At 46.7% G+C, this 19,585-nt stretch overlaps 2 protein-coding genes across 3 annotated transcripts in view; both read left to right on the top strand.

Moving 5' to 3' along the window:
- BCL10 (BCL10 immune signaling adaptor) overlaps positions 1 to 19,585 on the top strand; it is a 55,164-nt gene that overhangs the window by 34,476 nt on the left and 1,103 nt on the right. For both annotated transcript variants that reach the window (XM_072127530.1, XM_072127529.1), the window contains exon 5: positions 19,425 to 19,563. In XM_072127530.1, coding sequence (XP_071983631.1) covers positions 19,425 to 19,563 — 139 coding nt within the window. The remainder of the gene's footprint in view (positions 1 to 19,424; positions 19,564 to 19,585) is intronic.
- Positions 17,088 to 19,305, top strand: LOC140104613 (uncharacterized). Its single transcript, XM_072128231.1, has 4 exons — positions 17,088 to 17,775; positions 18,071 to 18,228; positions 18,333 to 18,586; positions 19,239 to 19,305. Exons 1-4 carry the CDS (start codon positions 17,088 to 17,090, stop codon positions 19,303 to 19,305), a joined length of 1,167 nt encoding a protein of 388 aa, XP_071984332.1.

Here is a 19,585-nt window from a genome sequence, read left to right as displayed (position 1 = left end):
CCCCGCCATAGAGTCCAGAACATGGGGAAGTCCCGTCCCAAAATAAGATCATGGGGCAAGTTCATGACAACCGCTGCCTCATGTAGCGTCTCTCCACAAGAGGTCTGAAAGTTAATAACTGTGGTGGGGTAGTCCTTTACGTCCCCATGGATGCACAGGACTCCAACTGTGCGCCCTGTGACCGCCTTGGGGTCTGTGAGGGACCCATTAATCAAGGTCACCCGACTGCCTGAATCCAGCAGGGCCAATGCTGGATGCCCTGCCACAGTCACCCGGCACAGGTGGCGCTCATCAGCAGAGTCGGGGCTATTAGCTGTGTAGACAGGGGCAGCATAGAGAGAAACCCTTCTGGCGGAACTGCAGTCCATGGGCTCTGAGGAATTGGGGCAATGGGCTGCAATATGACCTGGCTCATGGCAGGTCCAACAGGTGGGAGCCTCCCCCCTCCTCCTCCCCTGGGGTACTTCCCGGACATTGGGTGTTGTCCTGCCCCGGCAATTTGTGGGTGACAAGACCTTCTGTGCCTTAAGGCCTGTCTTGGTATAAGGGGCTTTCTTTGTTAGGGCCTGAGTGGCACAAAACCTCTCCACCAACCCCACCAGCGCATCGGCATCAGACGGGTCCCCGTGTCCCACCCATTGTTGGATCTCACCCGGCAAGGCCCTCAGGAAACGGTCCAAAACAACCTTCTCGACCATCTGGGCTGGGGTTGATGTCTCCGGCTGAAGCCACTTGCGGACCAAGTGAACAAGTTGGTGCATCTGCCCCCTCGGTGGTAGCGCCTCCTGGTATCTCCAGCTATTCACTCTTTGAGCGCGTAGATGCTGATCAACTCCTAGTCGGGCCAAGATCTCTGCCTTTACCTTGGAGTAGTCCCGGGCATACTCCTCGCTCAGGTCGTAGTATGCCTGCTGGGGATCAGCGACGAGGAAGGGGGCCAACACCTCTGCCCAGTGCTGCTGTGGCAACCTCTCTCGGGTGGCCACCCTCTCAAAGCCTGTCAGATAGGCCTCCACATCATCCTCGGCGGTCATCTTGGTCATAGCTTTGCGGACCTCTTTCCTGGCGTCCTTCACCGTCATTGCTGGGACAGTCCTTTGCTGAGCAGCGGTCAGGGCTGTTACCTGCTGGAGCAGCAATCTGTTTGTCTCTTGCTGCTGCACGTTGGACTGGACAAGCTGCTTGATTAACTCCTCCATGGCTGTGGCTTGCAGCTTCAGTGCTGTCCAGGACATGCACTAGTGTATACTTCACTGCACTATGCCCGCTCCAATCCACCATGTGTAGGGAATTGCTCTAGTAGTTGACAGGTAGCAGTGCAGGAAGCAGTGACACACGCAGGTTTAAAAGTCCAACTTAAGTGTTTATTCACACTTGCAAAACAGAACACAAATTCAGCCTTGGTTTAGGCACATGCAAAAACATTACAAAAGTAATTCCTGCCCGGCTAGGCGCTGTCTAATACAATTGTCGGAACCTAGCTGTCCGGGTACCAGGCTGCCTGGCACACGCTCTTGGCCAGCAGCAAGACAGGAGACCCTCAGTTACCTTTGCTGTGAGAATGCAATCTCGCTTTCAGCTCTCCAGGTAGGGCCTCTCCTACTGCTTCTGGCCTGCAGACTAAATCAGGCCCTAACGAAGCCTGTGACCCGCACCTGTGGGCTATACAAAAGCCCAGGACTGAAGCCCGGGTGGAGTAGGAGTCCCACTACCAGCCTACCCCTACTCCATAATAAGCAGGCCCAGTACGGACATTACAAATGTGTCTGTGTTAGCTAGGCCAACACAGACAAAACAGACTATTCCTGCTTATCATGTGTGCATTAACCCTTGGGTTACTGCAGACAAACCCAGGGCTTTTACCACATGTATTTCATCTGCCTGTAGGACAGATAGCGGTTTTCCCACACAATACCTCTTACTTTCTCACACCCCCTACACCTAATTAGATGGCTGGGGATAGCACTGCAAGTTGCTCAATGTGTGATTATGCATGGAAGTCCCCAAAAAAGTTCTCCACTGCAGAGTGGGAAAATAGACTGAATAGAATAAAAAACTTTGAAAAAATCAAATATGCAGGTGCAACATCCCCCACCGGGGCCTAGCCTTTCCTTGGGGCCTGGAGACAGCCGGGGCCCGGAATACCTGAGTGGCTGGCGGTTGCGGCCTAGGCACGCTAGTGTCACGGTGCTTGGTATGGGGAACCGGAGGGCTTTCCTACAGCCTGGCAGGTCTCCAGCAGGTGGTGTTGGCAAGAAATGATGAGGGAGAAGCTGCTATAGCAGTTCTCCCTGGGGCAACCCTTTGGTGTCCGGAGTATGAGTCTCTGGGTGGTGGATAGGGTGCCCGGGATGGAGGCAGACGTTGAACAAAAATAACTTACAGCTCTTTATTGGAACCAACAGGAACAGTAGCAACGGGACTTGACAAATGGTAGAATGCTGGAGATGTAGTTGGAGAGGGAACCACAGGAATGGAACATCAGCCTAGATGCAATGGCAGGCTGGGAGATAGCTGTGTCCTAGTAGGATGCTTCAGCTTGTCCTGGGTTGCTTCAGATATCACCCTTAAAGGTAGGATGATACCCCTTTACTCTCATTAGCTAGCTGACTCCACTGAGGCAGGGAGCTGGGCTCTCCTGCTCTGGACAGACCTACTGGTCTGATCTGGTCTGGTGTGCTGACTGAGTCCCTAATCCACTCTAACTCTAGAACTTTCCTGACCAGGGGTTTTATTACTCCCACTGGTCAGGTGGTGGTTCCTCCTCCAATCGCATCCCAGCTTACAGATACAATAGGATAGGACATGTGATTGGTTGACACATATTACCTCACATTCCACAATTAACTCCTGCCTTACCAGGCAGACTCTACCGCTGCAGTGTTCCCCTGTGTTATGTAGTGACTTGCTGTTGGGTTGATCAGACCCTACACAGGCTGCAAGCTACATGGTGGGGCGTATTCGCAACAACCCCTCTGCCTTGCATCAGCAGGGGTGTTGCATACCCCCGGGGCAATTGAAAGAGCCGCCCTCGGCTCGACTACAGACTGGTTGGGGCGCAGAGGACCAACCGCTGACCAGCAGCGGGGGACCTCCGGGGGGCCCGTGTAAATAATGGCCGGTAGAGATAAGGGCACTTCTGTGAAGTGCAGGCTAGGCGATCTGTAGGGACAAGCCCGTGGTCCTGGAGGACCAAGACAAGGACATGTGTATGCGAAGTGTGACAGTTGGTCGCTGACGCCGTTAAACCAAACTGTACAGTAGGAAAGGTGTGGTGTCATGTACTGTAATCCACTCCTTGCACCAAGGCCTGTATATTTGTTTCATGAACACTTCTTCCCTGGTGACAAATATATAGTAAATATGCATTACATTGGCATATGTGACACAATGAGACATTATACAATGTACAAGTACCTGCCGACTGACATTCTTACCCCTGTATGAGTGGTATCCAGGTGCTACATCTTTAACACCCCCGGTCCCCTAAGGACCCGCAGTTTTCGGACTACCCCCACTTACGAAGCTTCGGTTTGAGGCATAAGATTGTGGTCAGGGTTTACATAGAAACGGTCCGACACAGCCACACTACAATCTGAAAAGCCTATGAAAAGGTTAGTGAAAACTACTGACATAACATTGACAGTGTGCAAACATTTTAGTAAACTCTCATTGGCTTAGGAGCCCAATGGGTATACATCTTATAACATTAACGTTGCAAACGTTACAGAGGTAGGCTACTCAGGGTAGCAGGATAAAATGTCTCTTTAACTAAAAAGGGAAAGGCATAATAGTGCATGCAGAATGTCCATACCTAAAAGGAAGGCATTAAGTGCAATACAAGAAGTCAATAGCATCTTTTCCCTTGAGGTGGCAAAAGTCTCTCAGAAGGTCTTCAATAGCAAAGTCCATCTTCTGGGTACAGCCCTTGATGTGGGGAAAAGTGCAATAAGTATGGTGGTGCAGTTCAAGGAGAGTCTCTTGACTGAATGATAAATGAGGGGGGGAGAGTCTCAGGAAAGTTTCTGGCTCTATAGGTTAGCTCAGCCCAATCATATTTATAATAACACAGTTGTTCGTGGTGCACAGTTTGCCCCTTAAGGAGCTACTCACGGTATAAGACCGGTCCGCACAGTCTTTGAAAAAGTCCACAGAAATAGAAATTATTTTCTCTATTTCTGTGGATATTTACAATAAGTACACAGTACCTGAAGAAGGCTTTCAGCCCATCAGGGGTTACTCAGCATCTTCTTCGGTGGTGAGTACTTCGGTGTCAGAAAAGCGTACCTGCCTCCTCCTTCCGTGTGACACCAGTTGATACTCCTACAGGTATGCAGGAGCTTTACCTTTTGTCTCCCTTTGAGACCTTCGAAGTTCCGGTTGGGAGAAGATAACAACCTCCTCATCGTCCTCCTCTGAGTCGGGCGCTGGATTTGGAGTCTCAGCTGTCTCTTGCAGCTGGATCATCCTCCACAGGTAGCAGTATTGGAGACTGCGGTGGGGATGATGGTCTCTCCGGGGTACCTCTTACTGGAGTGGAAACAACAACACAGTGTAGAGGCACAGTCACAAGTTCTAAGAAACTGGGGGTAGGTGAACACAATGAGGACTGTAAATTGGGGGTCGAGGTGAGAGGTGTGGACATAGGGCCAAAAGGACGAAGACATCTCTTCAGTCGGTTCCTATGTACCCGGAGTAGTGGACGGTCTCCTCTTGAAATCTCGTAGACTTCAGGGGAGAGACTGTCCCTAACTAGGTATGGCTCACGCTCCCAACGCCCATCTAGCTTACTGGTGGGATGGTTGTTGCGCAGCCACACTTGATCTCCTGGGGCAAGAGGCTCAGCACAGGCATTACGATTGAAGTCCCTTTTTTGTTTCTCTCGGGCCTCTTCCAACCGCAGATCCACAACTTCTCTGGCATCCACCAGGCGCCTCTGGTGTTCGTGAACCCAGTCAGTCTGGGGGAGTAAAGACTGGGAATCAGGGGACTCCATGTCCCAGGTCATGTCCCGAACATCAGATAATACGGGGTATAGGGGATCAGAGTCCTCAGCATGTTGATTAGAGTCTGATTCATCTTCTCGCAAACCCGTTGCCTTGGGGATGATAGGCTGTGGTCCTCAGCTTTTTACAGCCATATAGAGTGCACAGTTCTTGGAAGACTTGGGACTCAAATGATGTTCCTTGGTCCGTAAGGATCTGGTCCGGACAGCCATAGGGGAGGATAAAGCTCTTCCACACGGCCGCTGCGGTGGTCCTTGCAGATAAGTCTCTGACGGGCACTGCAACCACAAATTTGGTATAGTGGTCGATGATTGTGAGAGCATAAGTGTGACCGGATCTGCTGGGCTCCAACTTCACATGATCTAATGCCAGGATCTCTAAGGGACGTTAGCTCACAATGAGATGTAGAGGGGCCCTTTGATTGTGTCGCTCTCCTCGAGTGATGGCGCAGGCTGGGCATTCCCGACACCAGGCTTCGATGTCGGGCATCATGTTGACACAGAAGAAGCGCCTTCGGAGGGTGGCTTCAGTCTTCTGAGCGCCAAAGTGTCCGGACCGGTCATGGTACATATCCAGTACTATCTTGGCGTCCCTCCTGGGAATCACAATCTGATACAGCCGGTCATAAGTGATAGGGTCCAGAGTTCTTCTCTTTAACAGGCCCTGATGCATGTTCAGTGTCTTTCTCTGGCGCCACAATTGAGACAATTCTCCATCAGCTCTTCTCCGGCTGATTCTTTCAGGCACTCGCCCACTAGAGAGATAGTCCATCACTTCTCCTATGGCGCGGCTATCAGCCTGAAGACTCATCCAGAGGTCCTTTTCCGCAGGGGGCTCTGACTCTTCATAAGGAGTAGTTGGCGCTGCCTCTGATGGTAAGGAGTAAACTCTTTGGGCATCTTGGCGCACAAACCGAGCATAGAACGCTGGCATCTCCACATCTTCCCACTGAGCATCCGTGCAGGGTCCCTCCCACTGGTCAGGGAGATGGGACAGAGCGTCGGCGTTGTCATTGGTCTTGCCAGCCCGGTACTTGATGGTAAAGTTGAAATTGGCAAGTCTGGAGGCCCACCGTTGTTCCAGTGCTCCAAGACGAGCAGTGTTCAGATGCGCCAAGGGATTATTGTCTGTGAAGACAGTGAAGAAGGATGCAGCCAGGTAGTCCTTGAACTTTTCGGTCACAGCCCAGACTAACGCCAGAAACTCCAACTTGAAGGAACTGTAGTTCTGGTCGTTTTGCTCCGGTTCTCAGAGGGAACGGCTGGCGTAGGCTATGACCCTTTCAGTTCCATTCTGGAGCTGGGATAGTACAGCCCCTAGGCCTTGCTTCCTGGCATCGGTGTATAGGGTGAAAGGCAGATTGTAGTCTGGATATCCCAACACCGGTGGCTCAGTCAACCGTTGCTTTAGCATCTGGAAGGCAGCCTCTCGTTCGGCTGTCCATTCAATGGATGCTCGGGAACCCCTTAGGAGGCCCCTTAGGAGTTCTTACAGGGGAGCCGCCAGCTGGGCAAACTTTGGGATAAAGCGTCTGTAATAACTGGCAAATCCCAGGAAGCTTTTGATATCCCGTATGGTTGACGGGGTAGGCCAGTCATGGACAGCTGCAATCTTCTCTGGATCTGGCTCAATTCCGTGAGCGCTCACCACATGTCCCAGGTACTTGACGCTAGGTTGTAGCAGGTGGCACTTGGACGGCTTGACCTTCAACCCATGTTGGGTCAGGATTTGGAAGACTTCAGCCAGATGGTGGAGGTGGTCTTCCTAGGTCTTGGAGTAGATGATGATGTTGTCCAAGTATAGCAGGACGGTCTCGAAGTTTCGATGACCCAAACATCTCTCCATCAGCTGTTGAAATGTGCCTGGGGCGTTGCATAGCCCGAACGGCATGTTGTTGAACTTGAAGAGACCCATTGGGGTGGTGAAGGCCGTCTTCTCTCTGTCTTCCGGCGCCATGGCCACTTGCCAGTAGCCACTGGTCAGATCCAGGGTAGAGAAGTAGGCAGCTGACCCTAGGGCTGCGAGGGATTCCTCAATTCGAGGCAGCGGATAGGCATCCTTGTGGGTGATATTGTTGATCTTCCTATAGTCAACACAGAATCGAAGGGTTCCATCCTTCTTTTTCACAAGGACCAGCGGGGCAGCCCATGGGCTGTGACTCTCCCGGATAACATTGGCTGTCTTCATCTCTTGTACCAGCTTTTTCACCTCTTGGTAGCGGGCTGGAGGTATGGGCCGGTATCGTTCTTTGATAGGAGGATGAGAGCCAGTAGGGATGGTATGTTGGATCAGGGTAGTCTGCCCAAAAAACCAGTGGGTGTTTGCTGAAGGCTTGGTGGTGCTTCATAACGACATTCAGGACACCTTGTACTTGGTCTGCAGGAGTAATATCGTCGTCCCAAATATTGAGCTCAAGCCACCAGGATTGCTCGGCAGGCTCACCTTCAGCACTTTGCTTCACTTCCAACTGTTGGGAGGCAGACAGAGAGGTTTCCACTAAGTCTTCAGGATGGACGCTGAAGAGAGTGGCTACGGCTTGGTATTTTCTCAGATTTACTGGGGAGTATCCCACATTTAGTAGTCGAATGGGTACTTGTGCTCGGATACAGTGACTAGGCTCCTGGCGGCTAGAATGGGTAGGTCATCATCAGCTGGTAGAGGTTCTACCATCGCTTGGTAGTCTTGACCTTGGACGCCCATGCAGGCTCGGCACCATACTAACGTCTCAGTCCCAGATTGAAGGTGGACCGGTTGGGGATCTTTGATCCGGGCTCTGCAGATTTCTCCATTAGGGCCAGCAAACTTCTGTTGCGCCGCTAGAACCTGCATAGTCTCCTGAATTACCTTCCGGGAACCGTTGGGCACTGTTGGCAGAGAGTCGTGGAGAGCCTTCAGCACTTCAGGGTAGCAGTTGCGGAGGACATTGGTACCCAGTACCAGGGAGAAGTTACCATTTTCGGGCACTCGTGTCACCACTATGCCCTGTGTGGTTAACTCAGTGTCTCCAATGGTTAGTGTGGGCTCCCAGTAGCCGCGGATGGGTACGGTTTTTCCGTTCGTAGCAATAATGTTCAAGTAAGCCTTGGGAGGTTGGAGTAGGGATGCTCCTCTTCGGTATCTCTCGAAGATAGGACTCCGGAGGGTAGTCACTTGAGAGCCGGTATCAATTAAGGCCGGTAGGGTTACTGCGTTGATGGTTACATGAACCATGGGGCAAGTCCCCACGAACCTGGGCATCCAGTTGGCATCTCGGGGACTTAAAGGTTCTTCCCTTGGGGGTCTTCCCTTAGCTCCAAGGATTTGTCGTTTAACTGACGACATCCATCCTCTTCATGCCCGTATTTACAGCAGTAGCGGCACCACTGGCGGGGTTCCTTCTGACTCCAGGTGTTTAAAGACTTCGCCTCCCTTGGGCGCGGTTTGGCCGGGGAGTCACGAGGGGTAGCTGACCGTACAGTGTCCTCTGGAGGTTTCTTCCTCATAGAGGAGACGGTCACTTCCAGTTGGGTCAGCCGATCGAGTATTTTACTCAGGGTGTCCGTCAGATTAGTGACCTGTACTGATAAGCCAGCAGCTTCCGCAGCCGCAGGAGTAGGTGATGTCGACTGCGATGGATGGCAAGCTAGAGCGGAGTCCTCCATTTCCACGGATTCAGGATCTTTCTGCAGTCCAGTAGATGGTCGGTCCCCTAATATGTCAATGGCAATTTCCTTAAACTCAAGAAAGGAGGCCTGCGCATGTTGAGAAGAGATGATCTTTAGTTGACACCTTTGATTTCTATCAACAAGTCCATTAATGAACTGTTCTCTCAGGGTTTGGTCAGAGTTTTCAGCCTCTTTGGGATCAAGACGGGTTATGGCCTTCCATGTCTCCTGTAGGGAGAGGGCAAAGTCTCTGAGGGACTCTTGAGGCTTCTGTCTTTTCCCGAAGAATATCTGCTTCAACTCTGAGGCAGTACATTTGTCAAAGGTGTTGCGCAGCCTATTGAGAATTTGGACCACATTCTGGCGCTGTTCTCGGGGCCAAGACTTGACTTCCCGGAGAGCGGGTCCTTTCAACTGCCCAGTGAGAATGCCCACTTTCTGTTCCTCTGTGAGCGGATACCGGGCGAAGGTAGCCAACAACTTGGCTCTGAATTCAGGGAGCGTCTGCAATTCTCCCTCGTAGTGGGGTAACCAGGGGGCCCCCAGATAGTATGGCATAGTCAGAGGCATAACGGTGGGAGTCCCGGGGACACTGGCTGTAGCAGGGCTGAAAGGACTCTCTGGCGGGCTTAACATGCTCCGGTGCCCAGAGGAGGGACCAGGGGACGGGACCTGCTCCAGTCCCGTATCTTCGTCCTGGGCGCACATGACTGACCTAGCTCAGGGAAGTCTGCAGGGTTACACAATATCCGTTGCTATGGGTGATGGCTAGAATGGGACGTGGGCACCTTAAGACACAGTCACTATTCCCTGGGAGGTGAGCCAATAACCTAGCGTCAGAAACAATCTCTACCCCCCTTTAACTTCCCCAGCGGTACTCACTCAGAATCAGCCGCGGTGACAGGACAGCTCCGGTGCACGAAGGACTCCGTTCCCGATGTCCGGCAGGTAGCAGTGGCTCGGTGATGCTCAGCGGTGCTCTCCTCCAGTCGCAGGACACGTGTGCCGGGACTCCGGATGAGGACCACGCTGCTGGCAGGCTTCAGGCGTGGCCTGCGCCGAAATCCAAGATGGCCGATTAACCCTCTTCGTTGCCGGGTGCACATGCTCCAGCTCCTCCTCTACAATCCTTCGTGCCTCACGCGTAGGGGGTGGTGACTGGTGACGACTCTGGAGTTCCCGCCAGTGAGGACTTGGCGGGCTGGAATTCCGTGCTGCGCCACACGCCTCTGAGGTAAATGCTTCAGGCGCGGCAGCGCCGGATGTAGCAGAGCTGACAAAGTTCTTTGCAGGGTTTAACCTCCTGAGTGCTGGAGCGATGCTCGACAGCACGTGGCAGCAGTATAACAGTTCAATGTAGAAATTCACACAATCACTTGGGCCTAAACCCGGATGGCAGCAGGGTTAGGCAGCACAGTCTTTGTAATAAAGGACAGTCTATAGTGCTTGAATAAGGCACAGAAGTATAAATCGTGTTCGTGACGCCACTTGCAACATCCCCCTTTCCTTGGGGCCTGGAGACAGCCGGGCCCGGAATATCTGAGTGGCTGGCGGTTGCGGCCTAGGCACGCTAGTGTCACGGTGCTTGGTATGGGTAACCGGAGGGCCTTCCTACAGCCTGGCAGGTCTCCAGCAGGGTGGTGTTGGCAAGAAATGATGAGGGAGAGGCTGCTATAGCAGTTCTCCCTGGGGCAACCCTTTGGTGTCCGGAGTATGAGTCTCTGGGTGGTGGATAGGGTGCCCGGGATGGAGGCAGACGTTGAACAAAAATAACTTACAGTTCTTTATTGGAACCGACAGGAACAGTAGCAATGTGCCTTGACAAATGGTAGAATGTTGGGTCTGCAGTTGGAGAGGGAACCACAGGAATGGAACATCAGCCTGGATGTAATGGCAGGCTGGGAGATAGCTGTGTCCTAGTAGGATGCTTCAGCTTGTCCTGGGTTGCTTCAGATATCACCCTTAAAGGTAGGATGATACCCCTTTACTCTCACTAGCTAGCTCACTCCACTCAGGCAGGGAGCTGGGCTCTCCTGCTCTGGACAGACCTACTGGTCTGATCTGGTCTGGTGTGCTGACTGAGTCCCTAATCCACTCTAACTCTAGAACTTTCCTGACCAGGGGTTTTATTACTCCCACTGGTCAGGTGGTGGTTCCTCCTCCAATCGCATGCCAGCTTACAGATACAATAGGATAAGACATGTGATTGGTTGACACATATTACCTCACATTCTACAATTAACTCCTGCCTTACCAGGCAGACTCTACCGCTGCAGTGTTCCCCTGTGTTATGTAGTGACTTGCTGTGGGGTTGATCAGACATTACACAGGCTGCAAGCTAAATGGTGGGGCGTATTTGCAACAACCCCTCTGACTTGCATCGGCAGGGGTGTTGCACAGGCCTAGGAAAAGAGGATATTTGGCATAACAGATGGCTGTGTAAGAATCAAGAGTATTAACTAACATACTTAAATACAACTTTTTTTTCTTTTCTTTCTTTTTCCCTTTTTTTTTTTCTTTTTTCTCTCTTCCTTCTACTGACTGAGGTGGGGTGGGTGGGTGGGGTAGGGGGCGATTATATTGTTTGTAGGCTAAGGTATTTCTGTATTTTTTTTTTATTTTTGACACACATGTGGATCTTGATTCATAGACAGACACAATACCATATGAGTGTTTGTTGAGGAATAATCTTGGATATTAACTTGTTGCTGCCATTGGGCAAACCATTCCTACAATGTATTACTCAGAGTCTGTCGAATGCTCAAGAAATTGTATGTTTTAATATTATATATGTAGGTACTATGAATACTATGAATACCATGGACAGAAATATTAGCGTTTGTATACTTGTTTGTAAAATAAAATAAAGAAATATTTAAAAATAAATAAATAAAAGTGTCTGTTTTTTCTGCAGTGACTTGAAGCCTTCAATATCCTCCGGGATGCCACCGGACACATCAAGATCGCTGATTTTGGCTTATCAGCAGTAAACGTGTTTAAGGGGGAAAGAACAAGAGGCATCGTAGGCACTAGAGGTTACATAGCTCCAGAGGTAAGGAACATAATCCCCTATATATACACGGTTCCTATCTCAGAGCCGTCCTCATAGTGTTGTGTGTAATTCCCTTCCCAGATATGTCTGCTTATCCACTGTTTGATGTCTTACAGGTGATGGAAAGGGAGCTCTACAACCATCTGGTGGACTCCTTTTCCCTCGGTGTCATCCTATTTATGATGAGCGTAGGTGACCAGCCGTACTATGGCCAAGGCTCAATGCAGGACTATTATTGGTCACTGCGGGAAGATGTTCCTGTTTTCATGCCGGGAATGTGCCCTCATGCCATCAGCTTTATAGAAGGGGTGAGTAGTAGTAGATAAAGAAGCATAATGGCAGGAGTATGGAAATGTTAGGTTGCAGAGACATTGTAGTATAACCCACTGTTTTCCCTGAGAAATTTATAGCTCATATCTAATCATCTTTCTCCATTTCTAGCTCCTCTGCAAATCTCCATGTGACCGACTGGCAATTACATCTTCCATCAGATCGCACCCGTTCTTCCACTCAACTGAATGGGGCGCTGTAGAGTCCGGCAACGCCCATCCACCATTCCACGGGGACTTTGTAAGTATAATGATCATAGACATTTATAGTGTTATCATAGCAGTTATATACTATAATATTGGCTTATATAAATCAACGCCGCTCCACTATCAACTAGGACTAGACCATCTTTACCGATTATGACCTTCTTAACCGATTAAGGCTCACCGAATTTCCACCACTTTACATCTCCATAGATTTGAGCTCCACCAATCCAGGGATTTATTCTAATCGCCATATATGGGGTCAGGAAGGAATTTTTTCCTCTTGTATAAGGACAAACCAACACATGGTCCTCAGAGGTTTTTCGCCTTCCTCTGGATCATCATGGCAAGTAATTACTAGATTGGATTTGAAGAACATTTTTCAACCATACTTGCTATGAAACCATCTACAAAAGCTCATCTACAAAAGTGGTGATGACTACAAATACTACCGATTTAGGACACAAAGAAGGAAATGGATGATCCTTCACCTACCGGTCATGCACCCACTGAAGCTGCTGCTTCATGTAGAGGCCATGACAGACAAAAAGATGGGGTCACTCCCCTCCTGTACTAAACGGCCATAAACCGACAGAAGGATGCGGCTGCTCCTTCATCTACCGGCCAAGTGCAGACGCAAGGAAGGGGTCACTCGATTCCTGTATATACCGGTCATGGACTGACTGAAGAAATCAGCTGCTCCTTCGTGTATTTAAACCACTAGACAAGTACATAGATTTGAGCACCCACAATCCATGGATTTATTCCGATCGCCATATATGGGGTCAGGAAGGATTTTATTTGTCCTGTATAAGGACAAACAACACATAGTCCTCAGAGGTTTTTTTGCCTTCCTCTGGATCATCATAGCAAGTAATTACTGGGTTGGATTTGGTGAACATTTTTTAACCATACTTGCAATGAAACTATCTAGAAAAGCTCATCTACAAAAGTGGTGATGACCAAAAATACTACCGATTTTGGACACAAAAAAGGAAGCGGATGATCGTTCATCTACCGGCCATGTGCAGACACAAGGAATGGGACACTCCCTTTCTTTACCTACCGGTCTTGGACCCAATGAAGAAAGCAGCTGCTCCTTCATGTACAGGCCATGACAGAGAAAAGGATGGGGTCACTTCCCTCCTTTACCCTCCAGCCATGGAACGACAGAAGGATGCTGCAGCTCCTTTTATCTATTGGCCATGTACTAGGAAGGGGTTTCTCCCTTTCTTCACCTCCCAGACATGGACCCAATGAAGAAAGCAGCTGCTCCTTCGTGTAGAGGCCATGACAGAGAAAAGGATGGGATCACTTCCCTCCTTTACCTACCGGCCATGGACTGACAATGATGTGGCTGCTCCTTCATCTACCAGCCAAGGATTACCAGAAGGCCTCATGGATAAACATGGTGTTGTAAGAAGAAACTGAGCAGAACTCCACCAAGGCAGGCCATACCTCAAAGAATCTTGCTCTTCACCTCTACTTCACATATGATCAAGACCTAGATTTCCCAACATAACACCAATACAAGCCAAGGACCAAAGAGAAGAATCTCATGATCTGCTCTTCTCTATTTACAGTGTGCATTACACTCATATGTTTTGCACACAAATAAAAATACAATCATCTATTAAGGTTTTGGATGAGTTATTTTACTTTACAAATCTTATTAAATATTGTGATAAGCAAAGTGTCATCGGGCTGGTGCAGCTGGGGCACTGGATCAGTGTCTGCCAGTGGTGGCTTTGTGGGTGCAATTCTTGAGAAGGGAGATCAGGATGATAATCAAAAGGTCTTATTTACACAGTCCGCCCTTTCACACTCATCCTCTTCAGGAGAAAATAAAAACACTGTAAATACTGTGCCATAAGTGCATTGTGTGTGTGTGAACAAGACCGTCAGACATCTCTCCCATGCATGTTTCCACCTTCCGCTCCCCATACACACGTGGGAAATCATTATTTTAAAGGTAAACAATACATTGGTCATTTCTTGGCTGCACTGACATCACAGATGTTTTTCTTCATCCCATGGATTTGGTGACTGATCGACAACTTCGGTTTACTAGTCATTGTGCCAAATGCTAGTGAAAGGTAAACATGTCATGTAAAGACATTTGTGCGGTTAAAGAGTATGTGCAAACATGATTTGCCTTCTAAGAGAGCAGCATGCAACAAGAGAGTGGGCTCCATAGTAAGGGGCAAAATGGGTGCCCATTACGGTGCCACATTTTGTACCTCCAGTATATTATACCTGGGACAAAACTGGCCACTTTTATTTAAATAACCGTTCACAATCAAATTGAGACAATATGGAAGTAACACTAATCTCTGAGTAATCTGCCTGGTTGGGGCAGTCATGGTCTGATTTACCCATAACTCAGATCTGGTATTTCTGGTCTCCATGTCAGGAACAGCCATGTGGTTTGTAGAAACCCTACCCCTTTTGGGGAAGGGTTTTAGATCAGAATTTTACTATTTTTATTCTTTATGCATAGGATACTATACTATAATTTTTATTCTGTAACTTACAACGACCTATGTGGCAACTTAAACTGACAGCACCAACCAGCATGCAATACTGAGAGCCAGACTAGCCAGCTTCATCATCATCATATCCACCAGACTAACTCTGTGAGGATTCATCTTCTCTAAACTCTTAATAATCTGCTCAAACAGGGGTCATAATAATAATCCTTTAATTATATAGCACCTACAGATTTGGCAAGGGCTGTAAGTAGCTTGCCAAATTGGTCCCTGTCCCCATGGGGCACACAATCTAATCAACCTACCAGTATGTTTTGGAGAGTAGGAGGAAACCGGAGGACCTCTTTGCAGATGTTCACCTGGATGGGACTTGAACCCAGGATTTCTGTACCAGCTTCTGAGAGCAAAAAATTGATAGTAATAAAATAATGTTCAACTTGATAACCAATTGGTAGTTTCTATTATGTAGTTTTTGGAACGCAAAGCAAAATCCTAACAGACTCCCAAATATTGTATATTGTTAATAGAATGAGCCTCCTCATTAATCCCTTCCCAACTTGCGCGGTACTAGTACGGCGCAACCCGGGTCCTGGTGCATGGAGAGGGCTTGCCCTCTCCATAACCAGTAAGTTTGCATATTGCAGCAAAGGCTTACCGGTAACACCCGCGATCGGTGCTAGCACGATCGGGGCCGGCAATGGTACCGACGGCTTCAAAAAGATGGCGGCGAATGGACGCGGATCGTGCTTCTCGTGACATCATCAGGGATCGGTGATCCATCTCCATGGTAGCCTCGGGTCTTCTGAAGACCCGAGGCTACTTCGTTTGAACTCATTCATTACAATGTGCGATCAGGGAAATCCACATATACTGCAATACTGTAGTATGGCAGTATATGATAGGATCGTGCAGACAACCTAAGGTTAAAGTACCCTACGAAGTCTGAAAGTAAAAATTAAAAATAAGGTTTTTTTAAAAAGAATTATAATAAAAAAACCTAAAAATTCAAATCAGCCCACTTTCCCTAGAACTGATATAAATATTAATAAACAGTAAAAATTATAAACACATTAGGTATCAACGCGTCCGAAAATGACCGATCTATCAAAATATAATATCGTTCTTTCACTGCGTTTCACCCCGTAGCGAAAAATAGCGCCCAAAGTCGAAAATAGCACTTTTTTGCCATTTTGAAAAATATAAAAAAATCTATAAAAAGTTATCAAAAGATTGCACAGTCCTAAAAATTATAGCAATGAAAATGCCATCAAATGATGCAAAAAATGACACAACCCACAGCTCCGTACACCAAAGTATGAAAAAGTTATTGGCGCCAGAAGATGGCAAAATTAAAAAAAAACATTTTGTACAGGTTTCAATTTTTGTAAATGTATGAAAACATCATAAAACCTATACAAATTTGTTATCCCCGTGATCGCACCGACCCAAAGAATAAAGTAAACATGTCATTTGTGGCTCCCAGTGAAAGATGTAAAATTCAAGCCCACAAGAAAACGTTGTAAATGCGTTTTTCCACCATTTTCACTGCATTTGGAATTCCTGCTACCATTTTTCCTGCTTCCCAGTACACGGCATGGAATATTCAAAACTGTCACTATGAAGTGCAATTTGTTATGCAAAAAATAAGCCATAAGACAGCTCTTAATGTGGAAAAAAAAAAAGTTATAGATTTTTGAAGGTGGGGAGTGAAAAATGGAAGTGAAAAAACTAAAAAGGGCCAGGTTGTTAAGGGGTTAAGGAAGAATGTCTTGAGGGCCCCTGAAGTTCTGTGCCTATCTAAGATTAACCCCTGGGTCCATCAAGCTTAGTATTATCTGATCTATATTCATATGGAAGCACTGCTCTCGTATTGTACACAGGTACCTAGTGTCTACAGACCCGTAATATGGGGTCAATGACTTCCATCTCACCACCTATAGGTACAATGGACAAAATCATGAACCTCATGCTTGTTGGAAATGTTCTTATGATCTTATAGCCTTTACATTAGATTGGCTTTCAGTAAATTAAAATTTTAAGTTATTTATGTTGAGCATTTATTTAATGGAAATGTGCCAAAAATGTATGTCCATGACTGTGTGCATTCATACATATATATATATATATATATATATATATATATATATATATATATAATAGGTAAATAGTAATATTTATTATAAATCTTCTACAACACATCAGTTCGATGATCTCATAGTAACAGGTCGCCATGGCAACTTATTGTAATGACCTTTGTTTGTGACATCATAATGCATACTATGTCATATAAGTTGCTGTCACCCTAGAGGTAAGTCACTTCCTCACAGACTCCCAAGGGTGAGGTTGTTAATTTGTGCTTCACAATGCATGAAGTTAAAACTTTCCTCCTGCAGGAGGAAAGAAGGAGAACCCAAAGAGATCTGGTTCTACAGCAGCGGAGAGGAATCCATAAAGAGAAGGAAACATTTTTTGCTTTAGGGCGAAATGACAAACCTTCTGATATGGACAATGATGCCTCAAACATGGTATTCAAAAGACAGACTCTGGAGAAAACAAGAACGACCAAGAGACATGAGATCCTTAACCAAAAAAGGAATATGGAGAACATTCTGGAGTCTCACTCTGAAAACTCCACTGATGAAGATCTTCAGAGGGACATTCTTATCGCCATGAAGAAAATTGGAGAACTGGTCCCTGCTACAAGGAGGAGAAACAAAGACACACTCCTCAAAAGGTGGAGAAACATCATCAGCACAGAGTTAGAGATGGAAGAACCTCTCCAAAAAAGACCAAGACATGTCTCTTCCTCCAGATCTGAAGGTCACCGGACATCAAACCTAAAAAGAGAGGCAGCCCAAAAGAGAATCAGGAACAACAGAGACTGGGTTGTCCAATGTAGGAGATGTCTCATCTATGCCAGACCCATAATTAATGGTAATGGAGCTTTAAGAAGGTCCCGGTCATCATCCATAGATATGTCCTTCAAAACATGCAATGAAAGCTTAGGGACTGTCTCTACACCCAGCGGATCATTGGAGCAAGATGCACCAGGTGAGAAGGAATATCTCGGTATCAAAAGACTGGAGGGGGGTGAGGGGCCTGATTTTAATTATTATATTACATATTAGGCCTTTTTGTCAAATCAATCGCAATTTTATAGAAACTGTCCTTAGTTCCATGGAATTCTCAGACATGGAATCTAAGCTCAGATTGGTTTCTAAAGGCAACAAGGAAAATTAATATTTAATTACATTTGTTGAATGAGGCCCGTAGGTAATAACATAGATTTTTTTCTACTAAAATAAAATGTGAAAATTGAGATTTAAATAATATTTTCTCTCCACAGATATCTTTCATTCTGCCTTTGACCAAGTGGACATGCTAGAAGAAGATCTTGGTCATGTCTGTATCTGTCCTCCATCCCCCACAGAATGGGTCAACAGCAGTGTTGACCTTAACAGCCTCCAATTTGTAAACTTTCTTGGAGAGGGGACGTTTGGAAAGGTAAGTGGCCACAATGGTAAACTATTTCTTGTCATCAGACATATCTTTAAAAAAAGGGACTTCTTCTTCCTTTAAAATTCTGACCTATTCAACTTTTCTTCCAGGTTCTCCTGGCATCAGATCCAGCCAGTGAAGAACTGCTGGCCGTCAAAGTCATGATGAAGTCAAGTGAGGTAGAACATGACATCCAAACAGAGCTGGAAGTGCTGAAGATCGGCACTGGATGCCGCTTCCTTACATCTCTGCGGGCATATAAAGAGACTCCCGAAAATTACATCATTGTCATGGACTATATGGCTGGAGGAGACCTGCACGATCTCATCACAGAGTGGATGCCATTTGACATGCAAACTACAAGGTACATTTCATATGATCATATATTATAGAACATGTGTTATTATCTTATGTTGTATGATCATGTATTATAAGACATGTGTTATTATCTTATGTTGTATGATCATGTATTATAGGACATGTGTTATTGTCTTATGTTGTGTGATCATGTATTATAGGACATCTGTTATTGTCTTATGTTGTATGATCATGTATTATAGGACAGGTGTTATTGTCTTATGTTGTGTGATCATGTATTATAGGACATGTGTTATTGTCTTATGTTGTGTGATCATGTATTATAGGACATGTGTTGTTATCTTATGTTGTATGATCATGTATTATAGTACATGTGTTATTGTCTTATGTTGTATGATCATGTATTATAGTACATGTGTTATTGTCTTATGTTGTGTGATCATGTATTATAGGACATGTGTTGTTATCTTATGTTGTATGATCATGTATTATAGTACATGTGTTATTGTCTTATGTTGTGTGATCATGTATTGTAGGACATGTGTTATTATCTTATGTTGTGTGATCATGTATTATAGGACATGTGTTATTATCTTATGTTGTGTGATCATGTATTATAGGACATGTGTTATTATCTTATGTTGTGTGAATGATTATGTATGTGATCACTGATCAATCATCTACTTTCTGCTCCACAGAATGTTTGCAGCAGAGATGGTGTGCGGACTGGAATATCTTCACGATTATGGCGTCATACATCGGTAAGTCAGGCAGAAACGTATCTCCTGAGACTCCACGAGCTGTCTTCATATATATATATATTATTATTTATTATATATTATTTAAAGTTTTACTAGTTGATTAAGTGTCTGTTTCTTCTACAGTGACTTGAAGCCTTTAAATATCCTCCGAGATGCCAACGGTCACATCAAGATCGCTGATTTTGGCTTATCAGCAGTAAACGTGTTTAAGGGGGAAAGAACAAGAGGCATCGTAGGCACTAGAGGTTACATAGCTCCAGAGGTAAGGAACATAATCCCCTATA

This window comes from Engystomops pustulosus, chromosome 10 (genome assembly GCF_040894005.1).
Source record: "Engystomops pustulosus chromosome 10, aEngPut4.maternal, whole genome shotgun sequence".
NCBI classification, from domain to species: Eukaryota; Metazoa; Chordata; class Amphibia; order Anura; family Leptodactylidae; genus Engystomops; species Engystomops pustulosus.
The sequence above is the reverse complement of the archived record's forward strand: the minus strand, read 5'-3'. Positions and strand labels throughout refer to the sequence as shown.